The following is a 21905-nucleotide window of genomic DNA, read 5'->3' as shown; positions in this document are numbered from 1 at the left end:
TCTGTTAGATTTTCTGTTAGATTTACCTGCCAGATTTTTTTTCCAACATGTTGGGAAAAAAAATCTATCTGGCAGGTAAATCTAATAGAAAATTGTATTGTGTTGTGTGTACCTAGCATAAGTGTGGGGGACGTGTCACAGCTATCTGTACACTCAACTGGGACATTTCCCACACTCTGATTTTAAAGAAAGACAAATGTTTCTATGACTTTACAAGGATTCATGTCGTTCTCAGATTGAATCATGTGACTTCTCTAGTGCTGAAGACAACATTCTTATAATTTGTGGACAAGGAATGTTGGCCTTTGTGACCTCTCTGGTATATAAGAAGATTTCCATTAATAATGAATGCTTTCCAACTGAGATCATGAAAACAGCTGATCTCCTGAGTGCTTCTTCTGGGGATGCATGAGGCCTTGTTTTGAGCGGTAATCCTTCCCACAGTCACAAATATAACACTGAATGCCTGCATGACCTCTCAGGTGTATGTAAAGAGTTCTAATTTGGTTATAAATTTCCTCACACGCAAAACATGAAAAAAGGGCGCACACCTGTGTGAATTCTCTGGTGCTTTAGCACCTCTTCCACTCTGAACATGAATATAGATGCCCCCGGTGTGATAAAAAAAAAAAAAAAAAAAAAAGCTTTCGTTGTTTGTTAAACATTCCCCACACTCTGGACAGGAGAAAGGCCATTTGCTTGTGTGACTTCTCTGGTGCATGAGAAGGTGTGCTATATGATTAAAACATTTCCCAGTCTGTAGAGGAAAAAGTCTCACCACTGGTGTGCCTTCTCTGGTGATCAAGTAAGCCTTGCTTACTTATAAAAAAAAAAATTACCCACACTCAGAACATGAAAGAGGCTGCTCACCTGTGTGTATAAAAGTTGCTTTCTGAGTGAAAGCTTTTCTGCACACTTGATTGGCAAAATGTTGAACATTTTGCTCCCCTGCATTTCTGATGGCATGCTGACTGAAACATTTCCCACACTCTAAGGCCTGGTGCACACCAAAAACCGCTAGCAGATCCGCAAAATGCTAGCAGATTTTGAAACGCTTTTTATTATTTTTCTGTAGCGTTTCACCTAGCATTTTGCGGTTTTGGGAAGCGTTTTTGGTGTAGTAGATTTCATATATTGTTACAGTAAAGCTGTTACTGAACAGCTTCTGTAACAAAAACGCCTGCAAAACCGCTCTGAACTGCCGTTTTTCAGAGCGGTTTTCCTATACTTTACATTGGAGGCAGAAACGCCTCCGCAATCCAAAATCTGCAGCAGCCCGGGAGTATGCGTTTCTGCAAAACGCCTCCCGCTCTGGTGTGCACCACCCTATTGGAATACATTACCCTAGCGTTTCCACATCCGCAATCGGATCTGAAAACGCTGCCGAACCACTCTGGTGTGCACTAGGCCTGAATGGGAGAGGGCCTGTTTGACTCCTAAGGTGTTTATGGAGGTTACCATTTTCTCTGAAAGATTTCCCAGTCTGAACAGGAAAAAAAAAGGCCGTTACAAGTGTGACTTCTAAGGTGATCAGAAAGGGCTTCTTTCTGTATTTAACATTTCCCACACTCTGAACATACAAATGGTTGCTCAGATTTACTGGAAGGAGATTCCTGAGAATTAGAGATAGTGTGATTTGCCTGCACTGTGAGATGTCAGATGGGTATTTGGTGTAACAAAATGTGGCCAAATAGAAGAATCCTCATGACTAGACAGATCCAATATTTATATGTCCTGATGGTAAAGTCTGTGAAGTGTATTTTAATTTCCTTTTAGAGGATTGTGGGTAATATTTTGTTCTTCAGGTAAAATTAGATTCCCCTCTGACATATTCCAGACATGATATTCCCCTGCTGGGAAATGCAAAGATATATAAGAATGAAATTCAGGGGAATGGATAAGTGAATCGAAGGAGCAGCAGAGATGTGATATGTGTACTGTGGCAAGAATGATTTATCAATACACTCTGCAGGCACAGTATACATATCACTCCATCCAACCTCTCATAGGCCCAGAGACACATACACTCCACCCACACACTCTTATAGGCCCAGAGACACATACACTCCACCCACACACTCTTATAGGCCCAGAGACACATACACTCCACCCACACACTCACATAGACCCAGAGACAAATACACTCCACCCACGGCCACTCATAGGCCCAGAGACAAATACACTCCACCCACACACTCTTATAGGCCCAGAGACACATACACTCCACCCACACACTCACATAGACCCAGAGACAAATACACTCCATCCACAGCCACTCATAGGCCCAGAGACAAATACACTTCCCCATACACTCTCATAGGCCCAGAGACACATATACTCCACCCACACACTCTCATAGGCCCAGAGACACATACACTCCCCCCACACTCTCATAGGCCCAGAGACACATAGACACATACACTCCACCCACGGCCACTCATAGGCCCAGAGACAAATACACTCCACCCACACACTCTCATAGGCCCAGAGACACATACAATCCACCCACACACTCTCATAGGCCCAGAGACACGTACACTCCACCCACACACTCTCATAGGCCCAGAGACACATACAATCCACCCACACACTCTCATAGGCCCAGAGACACGTACACTCCACTCACAGGCCCAGAGACAAATACACTCCCCCATACACTCTCATAGGCCTAGGGATACATACACTCCACCAACACACTCTCATAGGCCCAGAGACACGTACACTCCACCCACACACTCTCATAGGCCCAGAGACAAATACACTCCACCCACACACTCTTATAGGCCAAGAGACACATACAATCCACCCACACACTCTCATAGGCCCAGAGACACACACTCCACCCACACACACTCATAGGCCCAGAGACACGTACACTCCACCCACACACTCTCATAGGCCCAGAGACACATACAATCCACCCACACACTCTCATAGGCCCAGAGACACGTACACTCCACTCACAGGCCCAGAGACAAATACACTCCCCCATACACTCTCATAGGCCTAGGGATACATACACTCCACCCACACACTCTCATAGGCCCAGAGACACGTACACTCCACCCACACACTCTCATAGGCCCAGAGACAAATACACTCCACCCACACACTCTCATAGGCCCAGAGACACATACAATCCACCCACACACTTTCACAGGCCCAGAGACACATACACTCCACCCACGGCCATTCATAGGCTCAGAGACAAATACACTTCCCCATACACTCTCATAGGCCTAGGGATACATACACTCCACCCACACACTCTCATAGGCACAGAGACACGTACACTCCACCCACAGCCACTCATAGGCCCAGAGACAAATACACTCCCCCATACACTCTCATAGGCCCAGAGACACATACACTCCACCCACACACTCTCATAGGCCCAGGGACACATACACTCCACCCACACACTCTCATAGGCCCAGGGACACATACACTCCACCCACACACTCTCATAGGCCCAGGGACACATACACTCCACCCACATCCATTCAGAGGCCCAGAAACACATACAATGTTGCTTGAGCGATTGAGTTTTGATCCCTGCCGGGAAACATGCCTTGCGAGTGTACAGGACTAGACTAAACATGAAAATATGAGACTCTGTTTTTTTATTATTTTTTTTTACCTTCAGCAAATCACATACAAATAAACAAATGATCATTTATCAGGTTTGCTTGAAATCATCTATTAAAAGTAAACATAACTTTATACTCTGTAAAATAAAGGATTTGAATAAAAGGTACAAAATAAAAGGGATGAAGCAAATTAAGACTAAATGCTTTTTTTTTTTTTTTTCTTGCTGTGGTCCAGTTCACAAAATCCAGTTTAGCATGAAGGACAATTTGTCGTTAAGAATCCCTTTCAGGGTAATTTCGTCAGTAGCTGATAGCACTTCGCCTCAGGATTCTATCATTGTTTTTGCCTTACGGGATTAATTACAAAGCCTCTTAAAGCAAACCTGACGTGGAAATAAACTTATGAGGTAATGAATTGTATGTGTAGTACAGCTAAGAAATAGTATATTAGTGGCACAGATATGAGTCTTGTATTGTTTTCCAGTCCAGGAAGAGTTAAGAAACTTCAGTTGTTATCTATGCAAAAGCTCTTCTCTGAGCTCTCCCATCCCAACTTGGGTCAAAGACGGTCCTGTTTTCTGAAGCACTTTAACAAAAAAAACAGCGAGAGACAGCTTGAGATAAGGTTTTACTGCAGGAAAGTTCAAAGGGTCATTAGCTGAGCTCTGTTTTATAGATTACAATAAAGAGTGTGGTTTGCAAACTGCAAATATGACAGTTAGAGATGGCCCAGCCTTGGAGAACTCGTGGAGAAGCACATGATCAATTTGATCAGCTGATAGATTTGTAAGCCTCTGATTTGCTGTGATGACTTCCTGGTTTAGCACATGATTATGACCAGCAAATCAGAGCCTAACAAATCTATCAGCTGATCATGTGCTTCTCCATGAGTTCTCCAAGGCTGGGCCATCTCTAATGACAGTATGATGCAATGTTATTAAAAAAAAAAAAGAGACTCTTATTGGTTACTAATGTTCTATTAATTATCTGTACTACACACAATCATATCATGTTTTTTTTCTGCTTTAGGTTTGCTTTAATGAAACCTGAATCTGATCAGATAGAGATCTGTTGGCTGCCCATACGCCACAAGCCGATTCCCGTGCATTAAAATATCTCACCTGTCTGGCCCCCGAATGTCCAGCTGCTTCCCCATTCTTGTCCCATATGTGACTTTCATGTATGGTGCTGGTGCGTCTGTGATGTCACACACATGCCAGTGCTATATGTGGAAGTCACGTGGGACAAGAATGAGGACGCAGGAGAAGATATTTGAATGTACGGGCTGTAGGAGCACATTAACATTTGTGGGGACAGTGGCCGTGGGGTGCAATATCGCACGCCATTCCCGCCACCCACCACGATCTACCATTGGCCGAAATATTCCAGCTTTCTAGATCAATACAGTCAACCAACTTTGATGTTGATCTGGGTTGTTGCAGCACCAATTTTTTATCCAATATAATCCAAGCGGAGTGTCGATTGGACGTAACATAGCCAGATGTATGGACACCTTTTAGGTACCCAATCTCCTGTCAATCACCACCTGATCAACAATCAGAGAAAGATCTGCATGAAACAGATTGGAAATCCTCCTAGCTCCACCAGCTGCAGAGCTGCCCCCCCATGTAATGTGTCCACCCCCCACGTCCCACATAACAAGCAGCAGTGTCACAAGGTACAGGTGCTCTCGGTGGCAATTCAAAGAAGCGGGGCACAGAGGGAGCCGCACCGGCGTGGGGAACAAGGGGAGGCATGCAGGCGCAGGCGTGCCGGTCCGGGGCACATGGGGAGGCCCACCGGTGTGGGGCACAGGGGGGGGGGGGCGCAATGGGGCGGGGCACACGGGGAGGCCCGCCGGCGTGGGGCACAGGGGGAGGCACACTAGCGCAGAGGAAGGCGCGCCGGTGCGGGGCACGGGGAGGCGCGCCGGTGTGGGGCACAGGGGGAGGTGTGCCGGCGCGGTTCACAGGGGGAGGGTCGCTGGCGCGGGGCACAAGGGGAGGCACGCTGGCACAGGGGAAGGTGCGCTGGTGCGGGGCACCGGGGGAGGCAGGCAAAGGGGGAGGTGCGCCAGGAACAGGGGGAGGCGCACCGATGTGGGACACAGGGGGAGGTGCGCCGGTGTGGGGGACAGGGGGAGGCGCGCCGGTGTGGGGGACAGGGAGAGGCGCGCCGGCGCGGGGCACAAGGGGAGGCATGCTGGCACAGGGGGGGGCGCGCCGGTGCGGGGCACAGGGGGAGGCCCGCTGGCATGGGGCACAGGGGGAGGCGCGCCGGCGCAGGGCACAAGGGGAGGCATGCTGGCGCAGGGGAAGGCGCGCCTGTGTGGCGCACAGGGGGAGGCCCGCCAATGCAGGGCAAAGGGGGAGGTTTGCACACGCTGGGCACAAGGGGAGGCACGCTGGCGCAGGTGAAGGTGCGCCGGTGCGGGGCACAGGGGGAGGCGGGCAAAGGGTAAGGTGCACCAGGAACAGGGGGAGGCGCACCGGTGTGGGGGACAGGGGAAGGCGCACCGGCGCGGGGCACAAGGGGAAGCGCGCCGGCATGGGGCACAGGGGGAGGTGCACCGGCGTGTGACAGTTGAGCATGCAACACTCACCATGAGGGTATACATACACTTGGGGAGAATGGCCAGCGAAGCGTCAGCTCTGTTGGGGAAACAAACGCTTTTTCCGGCGCAGGGCACAGGGGGAGGCGCGCCGGGGTGGGTGGAGGCGCGCCGGCGTGTGACAGTTGAGCCTGCAACACTCACCATGAGGGTATACATACACTTGGGGGAGGCTGGCCAGGGACGCGTCAGGTCTGTCGGGGAAACAAACACTTTTTCCACAATGCACACGATCAAGTGCTTTTGACAAAGATTTTTCCAGCATGTCCAACCTATTATTTAAAATCAAAATGATCAACTGGTTGGTCATGTTGAGGCATCAATCTACGACAGATTCTATCAATATGTTCAAATCTACCAGACATTATTCCCAGAAAGTAAATAATGTACAGATACCCTTATAGTGCTGAAGAGGGTGGGGGGTGAATAAAAAGTGGGAGGATCTTGGGGGGAGGGGGGGGGGCAGAGATATTTGGTTTATAACATTTCCTGTAACATTAAACACTTTCCCAGTTTATGGAAACATAAACAGGCTGCATTCCTGAGTGCTGCTTGTAATATTTATAATGGCCTTGTTTTGAACAAAATAATATTTCCCACATTTTGAACACAGCCAAGTGTGGCTGCCTGCATAGCCTCTGTGAAGTAAATTAAAGCGGACCTGAACTCAGAACTTCCTCTCTGCTCTAAAAGATACGCAACAGCATAATAACCTTTAAAGGAAAATGCTTCTTTGCTACAGCTGATACAAATCTTGCAATCATTGTGCAGTGTGCCTACTTCCTGCTTTCATGGAAGCAGACAGATTGCTACCATCCTGTGCTTTCAAACAAGCTTATGTGCCATGTCAGTCAGCTGACACAGGGGAGAGGTCAAATTACAACTTGTGATAGTCACAGATGAGGGGGAATTGTACAGGCTGAACTCTCTAAATACATACAGGATGCATTTCTCTAGGTTTTCCTTCTGTACTGTGCAGGAGTTCAGGTCCACTTTAAAGATATATTTCCAACTAAAAGATTTTCCACACAAAACACAGGAAGGGACAACTAACCTGTCCTGAATTCTCTGAATCCTGAAAAAGGCTGTTTTAAAGTGGATCCGAGATGAACTTTTACTCCTTGCATAATTGTGTTCCTTACATATAGTTTATAGGGCATTCCTCAAGCCAAATACTTGTTTTGTTTTGTTTTAATGCACTAATTTCATATAAACTAACCAAGCCACACCCACAGCTTCTCCAGAGTGCCTTGGCGCTTGCAAGGGATTGTGGGATTTCAGTCTGGGCAGGTGAAAAAGGTGTTACTAGCTATAGATTTCAGAGGCAGAGTTTTCACAATCTGAGAGCTGCAGTGCAGATACAGATCAGTTGCCTGTGTAATGGAGGAGATAAGAGTGGAGTTTTCACAGAATATGCAGATTAGCATGCCTAGATACAGATAAGCTTGTCTGTGTGTGTAATTGTGTAATAGTGACAAGCAGAAAACATGTCTGCTCCCATTGTATCACAGGAAAAAATATTAATATACTATTGAAGCTGTTTGAAGATAGATTTGCTGTGTAAACTATCTAAACTTTAGATAAGATATATAGACAAGTCACTTGTTATATTTAGTTTTTCATCTCGGATCCGCTTTAAAGAGAATTCGTAAGGAAAAAAGTGCCCCTATGGAATACTTACCTCTGGATCCTAATTATTCTTCCCCCCACCTCCTGTGTAGCCCTGGCCCAGCAATGGTACCCCTCAAAAATCAGTCGACGATGAGAGCAGCATGCGGCAATATTTACCTTTGTGATCCAGCGCAGATGCAGTACCAGCGTTCCCCTTGGGCATCAGTGGAAATAGCCAAGCTTGATCGGGTTCACTCTACTGCGTCTGCACCGGGTCAGAAAGGTAAATATTGCAATCTGCTCCTGATCAAGCCAGTTCTGGATCGGTGCTGCACAGGAGGAAGGGGGAATCCTCATTAGGATCCAGAAGCTTCCCCCTCCCGAGGTAAGTACCCCATAGGGGCCTTTTTTTCCCTTACAGATTCTTTTTAAACTTATGAAACATTTCCCACACTCTGCACAGAGGAAAGGTAGCCCTCCTGGTGTACACAACGGATTGCTTTCTGTGTCGAATGTTTTATGAACAGGAAAAAGGATGCTCACCTGTGTGAGTTTGCAGATGATGACTATAGGCACGTTTAGTCGTAAACCATTTCCCACACTCTGAACACCAAAAAAAAGGCCACTCACACCTGTGAATTCTTGTGTTTCACTCCTGACTAAATAAAACATTTCCTACACTCTGAGCATGAAAATAATATTCTCCTGCATGAGTTTTCTGATGTAGGGCAGAGTATTTTATAGCCCAAAAATTCCCCATGCTCTGAACATGAAAAAGGCCGCTCAGCCGAGTGAATACTCTTGTGTGTTGAAATGAATTCTCTTATGTGATACAACGTGATCCTGCCGACTGAAGCATTTCCCACACTCTGAACACGAAAAGGGACGTTCATCTGTGTGAGTCCTCTGATGTTGCTCAAAGGAGCGTTTCTTACTGAAACCTTTCCCACACTCTGAACAAGTAAAAGGCCAAACGCCTGTGTGGTTTGAATAATGTGCAAGAAAGTCTGCTTTTGCAGCAAAAGTTTTCCCACAGTCTGGACAACCAAACCGGAACTTGGTGGTGTGAATTCTCTGATGGCTAAGCAGAAAATTCCTCTGAGAGAAACCTTCCCCACACACTGAACATACAAATGGCTGCTTCCGTGTGTGCAATCTCTGGTGCGCAAGAAGGTCAGATGCTCTGGGAAAGCATTGATCACATTCAGAACATGGAAAGCTCTTCTCACCTCCATGTCTAACAGGCCCAGGTTTACTGGACGGAAGTTCCTGAGGATTAGAGTGATCATGTGATTGAACAGCAATGTGAGATGTTGGAAGGATATCTGGAGTAACAGGAAGTGACCTATCAGAAGAGTTCTCAGGATAAGAGGGATCGGGTGACCTCTCCTCACCGTGACCTCCTATTTGGGTATTTGGTGTAACAGGATTGGATGGGTCAGGAGACTCCTCAGCGGGATCTGGTGATTTTTCCTCGTGGTAAAGTCTATGAGGTGTATTTCCTGCATCAGGGTTTTCTCCTGGAGGATGTTGGAGGTAATTCTGTTCTTCAACTAAAATGAGATTCCCCTCCGACACTTTCCAGACATAATGTCTCCCTGCTGGGAAAAAATGATATGAAAATAAAAACATTTATCATTCCTATTCTGCCATCAGGAGTCACATCTGCTCATCCAGCCGGCAAATCTTCACACAGCTCCAACATGGGAACAAATGCTATAATTACACCAATATACATACAACACCTATACAAACTGAACAATACAATCATACCACTAAAAACACATTGAGAAATTGATTGCAATAACCCAAGATAAACATTCCATATGGTCTACACTATATCTAACTCATTTGTTAGTGCTATGATGTTATACTGAGGAATGGAGATGGGCCTTTCATATGGTGTACAGTATCCCTCATTTGTTGGTACTATGATGTTATACTGAGGAATGGAGATGGGCCTTTCATATGGTGTACAGTATCTCCTCCTCATTTGTTGGTGCTATAATGTTATACTGCGGAAAGGGGATGGGCCTTTCATATGGTGTACAGTATCTCCTCCTCATTTGTTGGTGTTATGATGTTATACTGAGGAATGGAGATTGGCCTTTCATATGGTGTACAGCATCTCCTCCACATTTGTTGGTGCTATGATGTTATACTGAGGAATGGAGATTGGCCTTTCATATGGTGTACAGCATCTCCTCCACATTTGTTGGTGCTATGATGTTATACTGAGGAATGGAGATGGGCGTTTCATATGGTGTACAGCATCTCCTCCTCATGTGTTAGTGCTATGATGTTATACTGAGGAATGGAGATGGGCCTTTCATATGGTGTACAGTATCTCCTCCTCATTTGTTGGTACTATGATGTTATACTGAGGAATGGATATGGGCCTTTCATATGGTGTACAGTATCTCCTCCTTATTTGTTGTTACTATGATGTTATACTATGGGCCTTTCATATGGTGTGCAGTATCTCCTCCTCATTTGTTGGTACTATGATGTTATACTGAGGAATGGAGAAGGGCCTTTCATATGGTGTACAGTATCTCCTCCTTATTTGTTGTTACTATGATGTTATACTATGGGCCTTTCATATGGTGTGCAGTATCTCCTCCTCATTTGTTGGTACTATGATGTTATACTGAGGAATGGAGATGGGCCTTTCATATGGTGTACAGTATCTCCTCCTCATTTGTTGGCACTATGATGTTATACTGAGGAATGAAGATGGGCCTTTCATATGGTGTACAGCATCTCCTCCTCATGTGTTGGTGCAATGATGTTATACAGAGGAATGGAGATGGGCCTTTCATATGGTGTACAGCATCTCATGTGTTGGTGCTGTGATGTTATACTGAGGAATGGAGATGGACCTTTCATATGGTGTACAGTATCTCCTCCTCATTTGTTGTTACTATGATATTATACTGAGGAATGGAGATGGGCCTTTCATATGGTGTACAGCATCTCCTCCTCATGTGTTGGTGCTATGATGTTATACTGAGGAATGGAGATGGACCTTTCATATGGTGTACAGTATCTCCTCCTCATTTGTTGTTACTATGATGTTATACTGAGGAATGGAGATGGGCCTTTCATATGGTGTACAGTACCTCCTCCTCATGTGTTGGTGCTATGATGTTATACTGAGGAATGGAGATGGACCTTTCATATGGTGTACAGTATCTCCTCCTCATTTGTTGGTACAATGATGTTATACTGAGGAATGGAGATGGGCCTTTCATATGGTGTACAGTATCTCCTCCTCATGTGCTGGTACTATGATGTTATACTGAGGAATGGAGATGGGCCTTTCATATGGTGTACAGCATCTCCTCCTCATGTGTTGGTGCTGTAATGTTATACTGAGGAATGGAGATGGACCTTTCATATGGTGTACAGTATCTCCTCCTCATTTGTTGTTATTATGATGTTATACTGAGGAATGGAGATGGGCCTTTCATATGGTGTACAGTATCTCCTCCTCATTTGTTGGTGCTATGATGTTATACTGAGGTATGGAGATGGGCCTTTCATATGGTGTACAGTATCTCCTCCTCATTTGTTGGTGCTATGATGTTATACTGAGGTATGGAGATGGGCCTTTCATATGGTGTACAGTATCTTCTCCTCATTTGTTGGTACTATGATGTTATACTAATTAATGGAGATGGGCCTTTCATATGGGGTACAGTATCTCTTCCTTATTTGTTGGTGCTATGATGTTATACTGAGGAATGGAGGTGGGCCTTTCATATGGTGTACAGTATCTCTTCCTCATTTGTTGGTGCTATGATGTTATACTGAGGAATGGAGATGTGCCTTACATTTGGTGTACAGTATCTCCTCCTCATTTGTTGGCACTATGATGTTATACTGAGGAATGGAGATGGACCTTTCATATGGTGTACAGTATCTCCTCCTCATGTGTTGGTGCTATGATGTTATACTGAGGAATGGAGATGGGCCTTTCATATGGTGTACAGTATCTCCTCATTTGTTGGTACTATGATGTTATACTGAGGAATGGAGATGGGCCTTTCATATGGTGTACAGTATCTCCTTCTCATTTGTTGGTACTATGATGTTATACTGAGGAATGGAGATGGGCCTTTCATATGGTGTACAGTATCTCCTTCTCATGTGTTGGTACTATGATGTTATACTGAGGAATGGAGATGGGCCTTTCATATGGTGTACAGTATCTCCTCCTCATGTGTTGGTGCTATGATGTTATACTGAGGAATGGAGATGGGCCTTTCATATGGTGTACAGTATCTCCTCCTCATGTGTTGGTACTATGATGTTATACTGAGGAATGGATATGGGCCTTTCATATGGTGTACAGTATCTCCTCATTTGTTGATACTATGATGTTATACTGAGGAATGGAGATGGGCCTTTCATATGGTGTACAGTATCTCCTTCTCATGTGTTGGTACTATGATGTTATACTGAGGAATGGATATGGGCCTTTCATATGGTGTACAGTATCTCCCCCTCATTTGTTGGCACTATGATGTTATACTGAGGAATGGAGATGGGCCTTTCATATGGTGTACAGCAGGGCTGTGGAGTCGGAGTCGTGGAGTCGGGCAATTTTGGGTGCCTGGAGTCGGAGTCGGAGTCGGGAAAAAATGCACCGACTCCGACTCCTAATGAATTTGTAACTGTAATTAAAATAGAAAATATGATAAAATGTTCTATTTCTCAGATAATAGTCATTAAAAATAATGTATATATACAGTATATATACAGTAATAGCTGTGCTTAGTCCACAAAAATAAAATAAACCAATCAAAATTAGTTACTTGTGCTGCTTCAATAAAGCAGTCACCGTATTTTTAAGGTCAGATATACATATCTGATTGTGACTGTATATATGATGTGTACACAGGAATCTCTTATATATACTAAATAACATCTATGCTGTAAGAATAAAGCCTGATGTGTAGCTGTGTCACTAATAGAGATGGTCAATGAGATGGAAATAATTCTGCATTGATGCTGATTTATGCAAATGTATGCACTCCCTTTGCTGATGAAATCAAATCATTTGATATGTTGTTAAAATTTGGTTTGGTGACTACAAATTAAAGGGTACCTGAGACGGATGAAAAGTAAAGTTTTATACATACCTGGGGCTTCCTCCAGCCCCCTTCAGGCTAATCAGTCCCTCGCTGTCCTCCACCACCCGGATCTTCTGCTATGAGTCCTGGTAATTCAGCCAGTCAGCGCTGTCCGGCCGCATGCCGCTCCCACAGCCAGGAACATTCTGCACCTGCGCAATAGTGCTGCACAGGTGTAGTATGCTCCTGGCGGCGGAGTGTGTGCATGCGCACTACGCCCGACTGGCTCAAGTACCTGGACTCATAGCAGAAGATCCAGGTGGTGGAGGAGGACAGCGAGGGACTGATTATCCTGAAGGCGGCTGGAGGAAGCCCCAGGTATGTATAAAACTTTAATTTCATCTGTCTCAGGTTTACTTTGTTACACAGAAGTACTATACTCTACATATGCACTCCCCACAGAGCTGCAGGGAATCCACTGAGAATGCTGTGCACATTGAACACAGAGGTGTTGTCTGTTTACAATCTCCTCATTCCCCTGCAGAGTACCTGCACATCATTCTTACATGTAGCCACACTTAAATTTGCCTAGGTCCTGATAGATGTTCTTTGTTCCGGTTTGTACCTTTTACAAGTACTCTTACCAAGGACTAGTTTTAGTCTAAAGGGAATAAATATAGTAGTCTACATATCCTTCTCACTTCAGTTGTCTTGTAAAATTCCTAAGCGTTGGCAGTTAAGAGAAGAATTTCATGTTACATACTTTTAATAAAAAAAATTGTAATATGCAAATTAGAGGAGTCGGAGTCGAGGAGTCGGAGTAATCCTAAACTGAGGAGTCGGAGTCGGTGGATTTTTGGACCGACTCCACAGCCCTGGTGTACAGTACCTCCTCCTCATGTGTTGGTGCTATGATGTTATACTGAGGAATGGAGATGGGCCTTTCATACGGTGTGCCAAAAAACCTCTGTACAGAAAATTAAAGATATGTTTCCAACTACAGCATTAACCACACTCAGAAAATAATACAGGAATGAATTCTCTAATGTCTAATATGGGCTTTACTTATAAAACATTTCTCACACTCTACACAAAGAAAAGGCTGCTCCCCTGAGTGAACTCTCTAAAGGCATACAAAGGGTTACTTTAAATGTAGAAAGTGTTTTCACATTATGAACAGGAAAAATAATGCTTACCTGCGTGAGTTTTCTGATGTTGAACGAGGGCACGTTTAGTGGTAAAACATTTCTCACACTCTGAACATGAAAATGGCGATTCTCCTTTGTGAGTTCTCAGATGTTGCAGAAGAGCGCTCTTTTTACTGAAACCTTTCCCACACTCTGGGCAAGACAAAGACCAATTGCCTGGGTGCTTTTTCATGTGTGCGAGAAGGTTTACCATTTTAGGGAAAGATTCCCCACACTCTGTACAGGAAGCCCAGCGCTTGCATGTGCCTTCTCTCTGGTGGCGAAGCAGGGTTTTATTCATAAGGAAACCTCTCCCGCACTCTGAACATACAAATGGCCGCTGCCCTGTGTGCACTTTCTGGTGTGCATTAAGCTCATACATTCTAAGAAAGCATCTATTGCAATGTGAGCATGGAAATATCTTCTTATTCTCTTGTCCAACAGGATCAGAAAAACTGGAGGGAGGCTCCTGAGAAACAGAGAGATCATGTGAGGGACCAGCAATGTGAGATGTCAGGTGGACATCTGAAGCAACAGGAAGTGACCAATCAGAAGAGTCCTCAGGATTAGAGGGATCTGGTGATCTCACCTCATGGTAAAGTCTATGAGGTGTATCCCCAGTATCAGGGTTTCCTCCTGGAGGATGCTGGGAGATGTCCTTCTGCTCTTCAGGTAAACCCAGATTCCCCTCCGACATATTCCAGACATGATGTCCCACTGCAGCCAAATAATAATAATATAAAAACAACATTTATCATTCCTATTCTGCAATCAGGAGTCAAGTCCATTCATCCAGCAAATCTTCACACAGCTCCAACATGCATACAAATGTTATAATTATGCTAATATACATATAGAAACTATACAGGTATAAACTGTACAATACTATCAAACCAGCAAAACACATTAGACTGCAATCATCCAAAATAAACCTTTCACATGGTCTACAACATATCTAACGCATGTGTTGGTACTATGATGTTATACTGAGGAATGGAGATGGGCTTGTCATATGGTGTACAGTATCTCCTCCCCATTTGTTGGTGCTATGATGTTATACTGAAGAATGGAGATGGGCCTTCCATATGGTGTACAGTATCTCCCCCTCATTTGTTGGTGCTATGTTATACTGAGGAATGGAGATGGACCTTTCATATGTTGTACAGTATCTCCTCCTCATTTGTTGGTGCTATGATATTATACTGAGGAATGGAGATGGGCCTTTCATATGGTGTACAGCATCTCTTCATTTGTTGGTAATATGATGTTATACTGAGGAATGGAGATGGGCCTTTCATATGGTGTACAGTATCTCCTCCTCATTTGTTGGTGCTGTGATGTTATACTGGGGAATGGAGATGGGCCTTTCATATGGTGTACAGTATCTCCTCCTCATTTGTTGGTGCTATGATGTTATACTGAGGAATGGAGATGGGCCTTTCATATGGTGTACAGTATCTCCTCCTCATTTGTTGGTACTATGATGTTATACTGAGGAATGGAGATTGGCCTTTCATATGGTGTACAGTATCTCCTCCTCATTTGTTGGTGCTATAATGTTATACTGAGGAATGGAGATGGGCCTTTCATATGGTACACAGTATCTCCTCCTCATTTGTTGGTGCTATAATGTTATGCTGAGGAATAGAGATGGAACTTTCATATGGTGTACAGTATCTCCTCCTCATTTGTTGGTACTATGATGTTATACTGAGGAATGGAGATGGACCTTTCATATGGTGTACAGTATCTCCTCCTCATTTGTTGGTACTATGATGTTATACTGAGGAATGTAGATGGGCCTTTCATATGGTGTACAGTATCTCCTCCTCATTTGTTGGTACTATGATGTTATACTGAGGAATGGAGATGGGCCTTTCATATGGTGTACAGTATCTCCTTCTCATTTGTTGGTATTATGATGTTATACTGAGGAATGGAGATGGGCTTTTCATATGGTGTACAGCATCTCCTCATTTGTTGGTACTATGATGTTATACTGAGGAATGGAGATGGGCCTTTCATATGGTGTACAGTACCTCCTCCTCATTTGTTGGTACTATGATGTTATACTGAGGAATAGAGATGGGCCTTTCATATGGTGTACAGTATCTCCTCCTCATTTGTTGGTTCTATGATGTTATACTGAGGAATGGAGATGGGTCTTTCATATGGTGTACAGTATTCTCCTCCTCATGTGTTGGTAGTTGGTACTATGATATTCTACTGAGGAATGGAGAAAGACTTTTTATATTGTATACAGTATTTCCTTCCCATTTGTTGGTGCTATGATGTTATACTGAGGAATGGAGATGGGCCTTTCATATGGTGTACAGTATCTCCTCCTCACTTTGTACATAGCTTCCTGCAGTGATTAAACATTTCAACATGCAAGAAAGGTGCAATCCTGAGTCCTGCATGTAATGTTTAATACTAGTACACCTGCAATTCTCAAAGGAATTGCAAAACATCTTATACACTAAGTGGCACACTTGTGTGCGCACTCCACCACTGCTGCCTACAAGGTGAACACCACCCTGCCTCCTACAACATGAATGCTACCGGCCACTCAAAGCCTGTGCGGGCACATCACAACCGCCGCAAAGTGTCCATGCACAACTGTCTACTTTGTTTATTATATAGGATTCTTGATAGAATTGAATGATTAGTGGCTGTGTGCTAACTGATCAGTTTAAAGGGAACCTAAACTGAGAAGGATATGGATTTTTCTGAATGGTGACTCAGCCACCTAGCCCGGATTCTTTGCTGCAACACTACTACAGCACACCCAGGAGGGTGCTGGTAAGCAACAGTATAACCCCATTTTGGATTACAATCTTACCATGTCCATATATTTGAATCATGAACTGTTACCTGCCGCTTAAGCTGTGCATAGCGATTGTGCTGGATGAGTATTTGTGCCATCATTATTGGAGAGACTGAGAATTTCATCAGCATCAGTGAATTGAATGATAGCGTTTTGCTTTTTTAGTCTGCATGCAGGAATTGTGCTACACGCCATAATATGAACTTCTCCAGCTAGATGCTACATAGTATGTTGCTTTGCTGACAACACCAAGAACTTCATTAGGCAGACCTGCCTTATAAGAGCTCTGAGGGCAGAAGGCAGGGAGGTTTACCTGTGGTGGTTTCTCTCCCATGTCAGGGGTTTTGCTTGTGGGTAGTGTTGGGGCTTGAATCCTGGGTCTTTTTATGGGGGGGTTGCACTTTGGGGCACACACCGCATTGTCTTTTATAGATTATTTAGTAATAAATGGATTTATACTTTTGCAATTACGGGTTTTTGAACTTTTTTCATTAGTGTCATAGTGTGCTTAGCACACAATTGTATGTGAATTTTGATATGGATTTTTCTTTTTAAAATAATACCAGTTGCCTGACTCTCCTGCTGATCCTGTGTCTCTAATACTTTTAGCCGCAGCCCATCAACAAGAATGCAGATCAGGTGCTCTGACTGAAGCCAGACTGGATTAGCTGCATGCTTGTTTCAGGTGTGCGATTCAGCCAATACTGCCAGGCAACTGGTATTGTTTAAAAGGAAACATCCATATCCCTCTCAGTTTAGGTTCCCGTTAAACGGGCAATGCTATGACATTTTGGCTACTGGGATATCCCTAGTGGCATGTTTCTAATAGTAAGAGAAATACACATTAGATAGTGTATCTGGTAACAAATGCAGAATGGCTAGGATAATCTATAGCACCTCTTACAGATCCTGGTGTCACTAGAAAGTGACCTCCTCCTCTGTTCAGCTGTATCCTCTCACTTTGAGATAAAAGCCTGTGCCATAGGCTGGCTCATCAGCAGCAAGTAGTATGGATATCGTAGGTAAATAAACAGGAAGCTGCTTGTTTATTTACCTGAGGTATCTGTGCTTGCTGCTGACGAGCCAGCCTTGAAGAGAACCAGAGACGAGGCACCCTCGTGTATTTTACCATATACACTATATCAATGGGAACATGACAATAAACACCTACTCTGCTCTTTGTTTCATCTTTCACTGCTCAGTCTTCTTGTTATCAGCTCTGATAAAATCTCCTACTGAGCATTCAGTCTAGCTTTGCCCCAGAATGATTATAGCTGAGTCAGTCTTCTGTGATGTCTTTTCAAGCCCAAGCCCACTCTCTTGTGGCTCTGATTTCCTGCTATGAGGATACATAGCAGGAAATCAGAGCCACGAGGGTGCAGGCATGGGCATGAAAAGAAATCACAGAAGACTGGCTCAGCTGTAATCATTCTGGGGCAAAGCTAGACTGAATGCTCAGTAGGAGATTTTATCAGAGCTGATAACAAGGAGACTGAGCAGTGAAAGATGAAACAAAGAGCAGGGTATTTGTTTACTGTCATGTTCCCATTGATATATTTGGTAAAATACATGAGGGTGCCTCGTCTCTGGTTCTCTTTAAAGTGCGTCTGATTTTACGCCCGATTGTTGTTCAAACCGGTCGTTTGAATGACTTGTCATTCAAAACAACAAGTTGTTCACACATCTTGAACACACAGACCAACAAAATGGCTGATATGTTAATGTCAGCTAATTTACATGTCGTTTGACTAGTCAACGGACTGGATAGAACAATGGACCAGATCAGACGACTATGTTTGAATAGCCATTACTTGTACAAACAACTCCCAGTCGTTTGCACACACATATGGACCTAACTGTCGTTTGAACAGTTGGTCTAATGGATCCGCTAAGCGGATCGGCCAAAAATGCTGCTATCAGTGTAACGATCGTACGTAGACACGTCCAACTGTCATTCAAACGACAGGTTTGAACGACAAGTCGTTTGGAATAATCAGACGTTTGTACGTACCTTTACAAAACAGGCTTTTATATCACACATGGAGAGTATAGAAATAGAGAAGGAGGGGCATGATCTGTAAGAGGTTCTATAAATTATCCTAACCAGCTGGCAATTGCAACCAGATACACTGCCTAATATGTGTTTCTCTTACTATTAGAAACATGTTACTAGGGTTATCCCAGTAGCCAAAATTTTGCTGTAGTGCCCCTTTAACTGTCAACTGGCCACAGTGTGCCCATGCATAATAACAGCCTTTGTTTAGTTTATAAGATGATCTTTCTTTGAACCAATTTTTCCGTATTCTGAACCCAGCAAAGGCTGCTTGGCCTGCATAACCTCTGTGTAGTAAATTAAACATAGCTTTTTGACAAAGGCATTTCACACACTTACAGTGTAGAAAGGGACATTAAGTTGTATGAATTCTACTTTCACCTATGAAACATTTCCCACACTCTGCACAGACAAAAGTCTGCTCCCCTGAGTGAACTCTCTGGGGTATTAGAAGCATTGCTTTCTGAGAAAATGGTTTCTGCATTCTAAACAGGAAAAATGATTATCTCCTGTGATGTCGAAATTTGATTTGTTTAGTGGTAAAACATTTCCCAAACTCTGAAAATGAAAAAGGTTGCTCACCCATGTGTTTTAAATAACTGAAGTGAGAGGTATATGGAGGCTGCATTATTGATTTCCTTTTAACCACTTAAAGTGGACCCAAACTAAAAATACAAGATTTCAGAAATAAAATCTATTTTCTAAATCATAATAATAAATAGCAGCCTTTTTTCAGCTGCATGATGGCAAATATAAAAATATTTTACATTTATTGGATAAACCCCTCCCTTCCTTTCATATTGCCGGCAAATAATCCGGCAAACTGCTGGAGTAGATGGTGTCCAGCAAAAGAGGAATTGCTAATGGCTGCCACCTGTGTAGCCCTAGTTATGCAAAGGACAGGGTGAAAAGCATGCACTGAAATGCTCATAGGCTTGAAGGAGTGTTTATTTATCTTTGTATGTGTCAGAGTGGTGCAACTAAATATTTTGAATTAAAAAAATGTTTGGTTTGGGTCCGCTTTAAGGACCAGGGGATTTGCATATGCGCTGTGCTGGGTGGGCTCTTCAGCCCCCAGCACAGATCACGTTGCAGGCAGGGCGATCAGACTTCCCCACTTTTTTCCCCACTAGGGGGATGTCCTGCTGGGGGGGTCTGATAGCCGCCACCTGTTTGTGCCTTGCGGGGAGGGGGCTCCTCAAAGCCCACCTCCGCAGCGCTATTCCGCCCTCCCTCCCCTTCTCTCTACGGGCGGTACAGGACGGCGATCCGTCCTGTACCGCCTCTGATAGGCTTCAGCCTATCAGATGCTGGCGATCCCCGGCCAATCAGAGGCCAGGGATCGCCGATCTCTTTGATGTAAACACTGGGGATTATGTCCCCGGGTGTTTACATTTAGCCTGCGAGCCGTGATCGGAGGCTCGCAGGCTGTTCACGGAGACACCCTCTGTGAACTGACAGGAAACGGCAGCTCGAACGAGCGGCCATTTCCATAGAAACCCACTTACGACCACCCGCCGCCTATCGGTGTAAGGCGGTCGTTAAGTGGTTAAGCAATACCAGTTGCCTGACAACCCTGCTGATCCTCTGCCTCTAATACTTTTAGCCACAGACCCTGAACAAGCATGCAGCAGATCAGGTGTTTCTTACACTATTGTCAGATCTGACAAGATTAGCTGCATGCTTGTTTCTGGTGTTAGTTAGACATTACTGCAGCCAAATAGATCAGCAAGGCTGCCAGGCAACTGGTATTGTTTAAAAGGAAATAAACATGGCAGTCTTCTTATACTTCTCACTTCAGTTGTCCTTTAAGGTGGTCAGCAGGAAGCACACTTCCCACACTCTGAACATGAAAATGGACATTCACCTGTATGAGTTCTCAGATATTGCAGAATAGACATTTCCCACACTCTGAACAAGATAAAGGCCAGTTACCTGTATGACTCCCCTGGTGTGCAAGATAGTCTTCATTCTCCTCAAAAGATTTTCCACATGCTGGAGAGGAAAACTGGCGCTTGCGCATGTGTCCTCTCTGGTGGCGAAGCAAGGTACTATTCTTCAAGTAACCATTCCCACACTCTGAACATACAAACAGCTTCTCCCCTGTGTGCACTTCCTCATGTGCAATAAGTTCAGATGGTCTGCTAAAGCATTCATCGCACTCAGAGCATGGAAATCTCTTCTTATTCCCCCGTCTAAGAGAGACTGATTTACCGGCAGGAGATTGCTGAGAGACAGAGAGCTCATGTGATCCTGGGGGGATATTTGGGGTAACAGGATGTGACCTATCAGAAGAGTCCTCGGGATTAGAGGCATCCAGTGATCTCTCCTCATGGTAAAGTCTGTGATGTGTGTTTCCAGTAATGGGGTTTCCTCCTGGAGGATGCTGAGAGATGTCCATCTGCTCTTCATGTGAAACCAGATTCCCCTCCGACATATTCCAGACATGATGTCCCCCTGCTGGGAAATAATAATAATATGAAAAACAACATTTATCATTCCTACTCTGCAATCAGGAGCCATGTCTGTTCATATTGCTGGCAAATCTTCACACAGCTCCGACTCAGGAACAAGCCCCATCCTAGCATCAATATATAAACACTCATGAACAAGGGAATTGGGTTTTTTGGAATAGTAGAAGGATAGTAGTCTGATTCTTTATCCTCTGAATTCCCCATAAATACCCTTTCAGATAATGGCAGTTAAAGGGATACTTAAATCTAGTAAAAAAAAACAAAACACCAGGTTTACTTACCTAGGGCTTCTACTGGCCCCCTGCAGTCGCCCTGTGCCTGCGGCGGTACTCTATGATCCTCCGGTCCCCTGACGTGGCTCAGCGTCATTTTTGCTGACTTAGCCTGTTGTCGACCACTGTGCGGCCCTTGCCATGCACGCCCTTCTTCACGCTCCCATCACCATGGCCGCATGGGCACCAGTCGTGGTCACGT

At 44.4% G+C, this 21905-nt stretch overlaps 1 protein-coding gene across 4 annotated transcripts in view; it reads right to left on the bottom strand.

Annotated features, from left to right (window-relative positions):
- Window positions 1-4531: 4531 nt before the first annotated feature.
- Window positions 4532-21905, bottom strand: part of LOC137535064 (zinc finger protein 271-like) — a 39026-nt gene continuing 21652 nt past the window's right edge. Inside the window, exons 3-6 of one of the 4 annotated variants that reach the window (XM_068256841.1) lie at window positions 20893-21417; window positions 14667-14794; window positions 14087-14546; window positions 4532-9413 (exon numbers count right to left, since the gene is read on the bottom strand). In XM_068256841.1, coding sequence (XP_068112942.1) covers window positions 8596-9413; window positions 14087-14546; window positions 14667-14794; window positions 20893-21417 — 1931 coding nt within the window. In that variant the 3' untranslated portion in view covers window positions 4532-8595. Of the gene's footprint in view, window positions 9414-14086; window positions 14795-20892; window positions 21418-21905 lie in introns of all 4 variants that reach the window. The other 3 variants (XM_068256838.1, XM_068256839.1, XM_068256840.1) reach the window with 3 other exon arrangements.

Source organism: Hyperolius riggenbachi, chromosome 10 (genome assembly GCF_040937935.1).
Source record: "Hyperolius riggenbachi isolate aHypRig1 chromosome 10, aHypRig1.pri, whole genome shotgun sequence".
Taxonomy (NCBI): Eukaryota; Metazoa; Chordata; class Amphibia; order Anura; family Hyperoliidae; genus Hyperolius; species Hyperolius riggenbachi.
The sequence above is the reverse complement of the archived record's forward strand: the minus strand, read 5'-3'. Positions and strand labels throughout refer to the sequence as shown.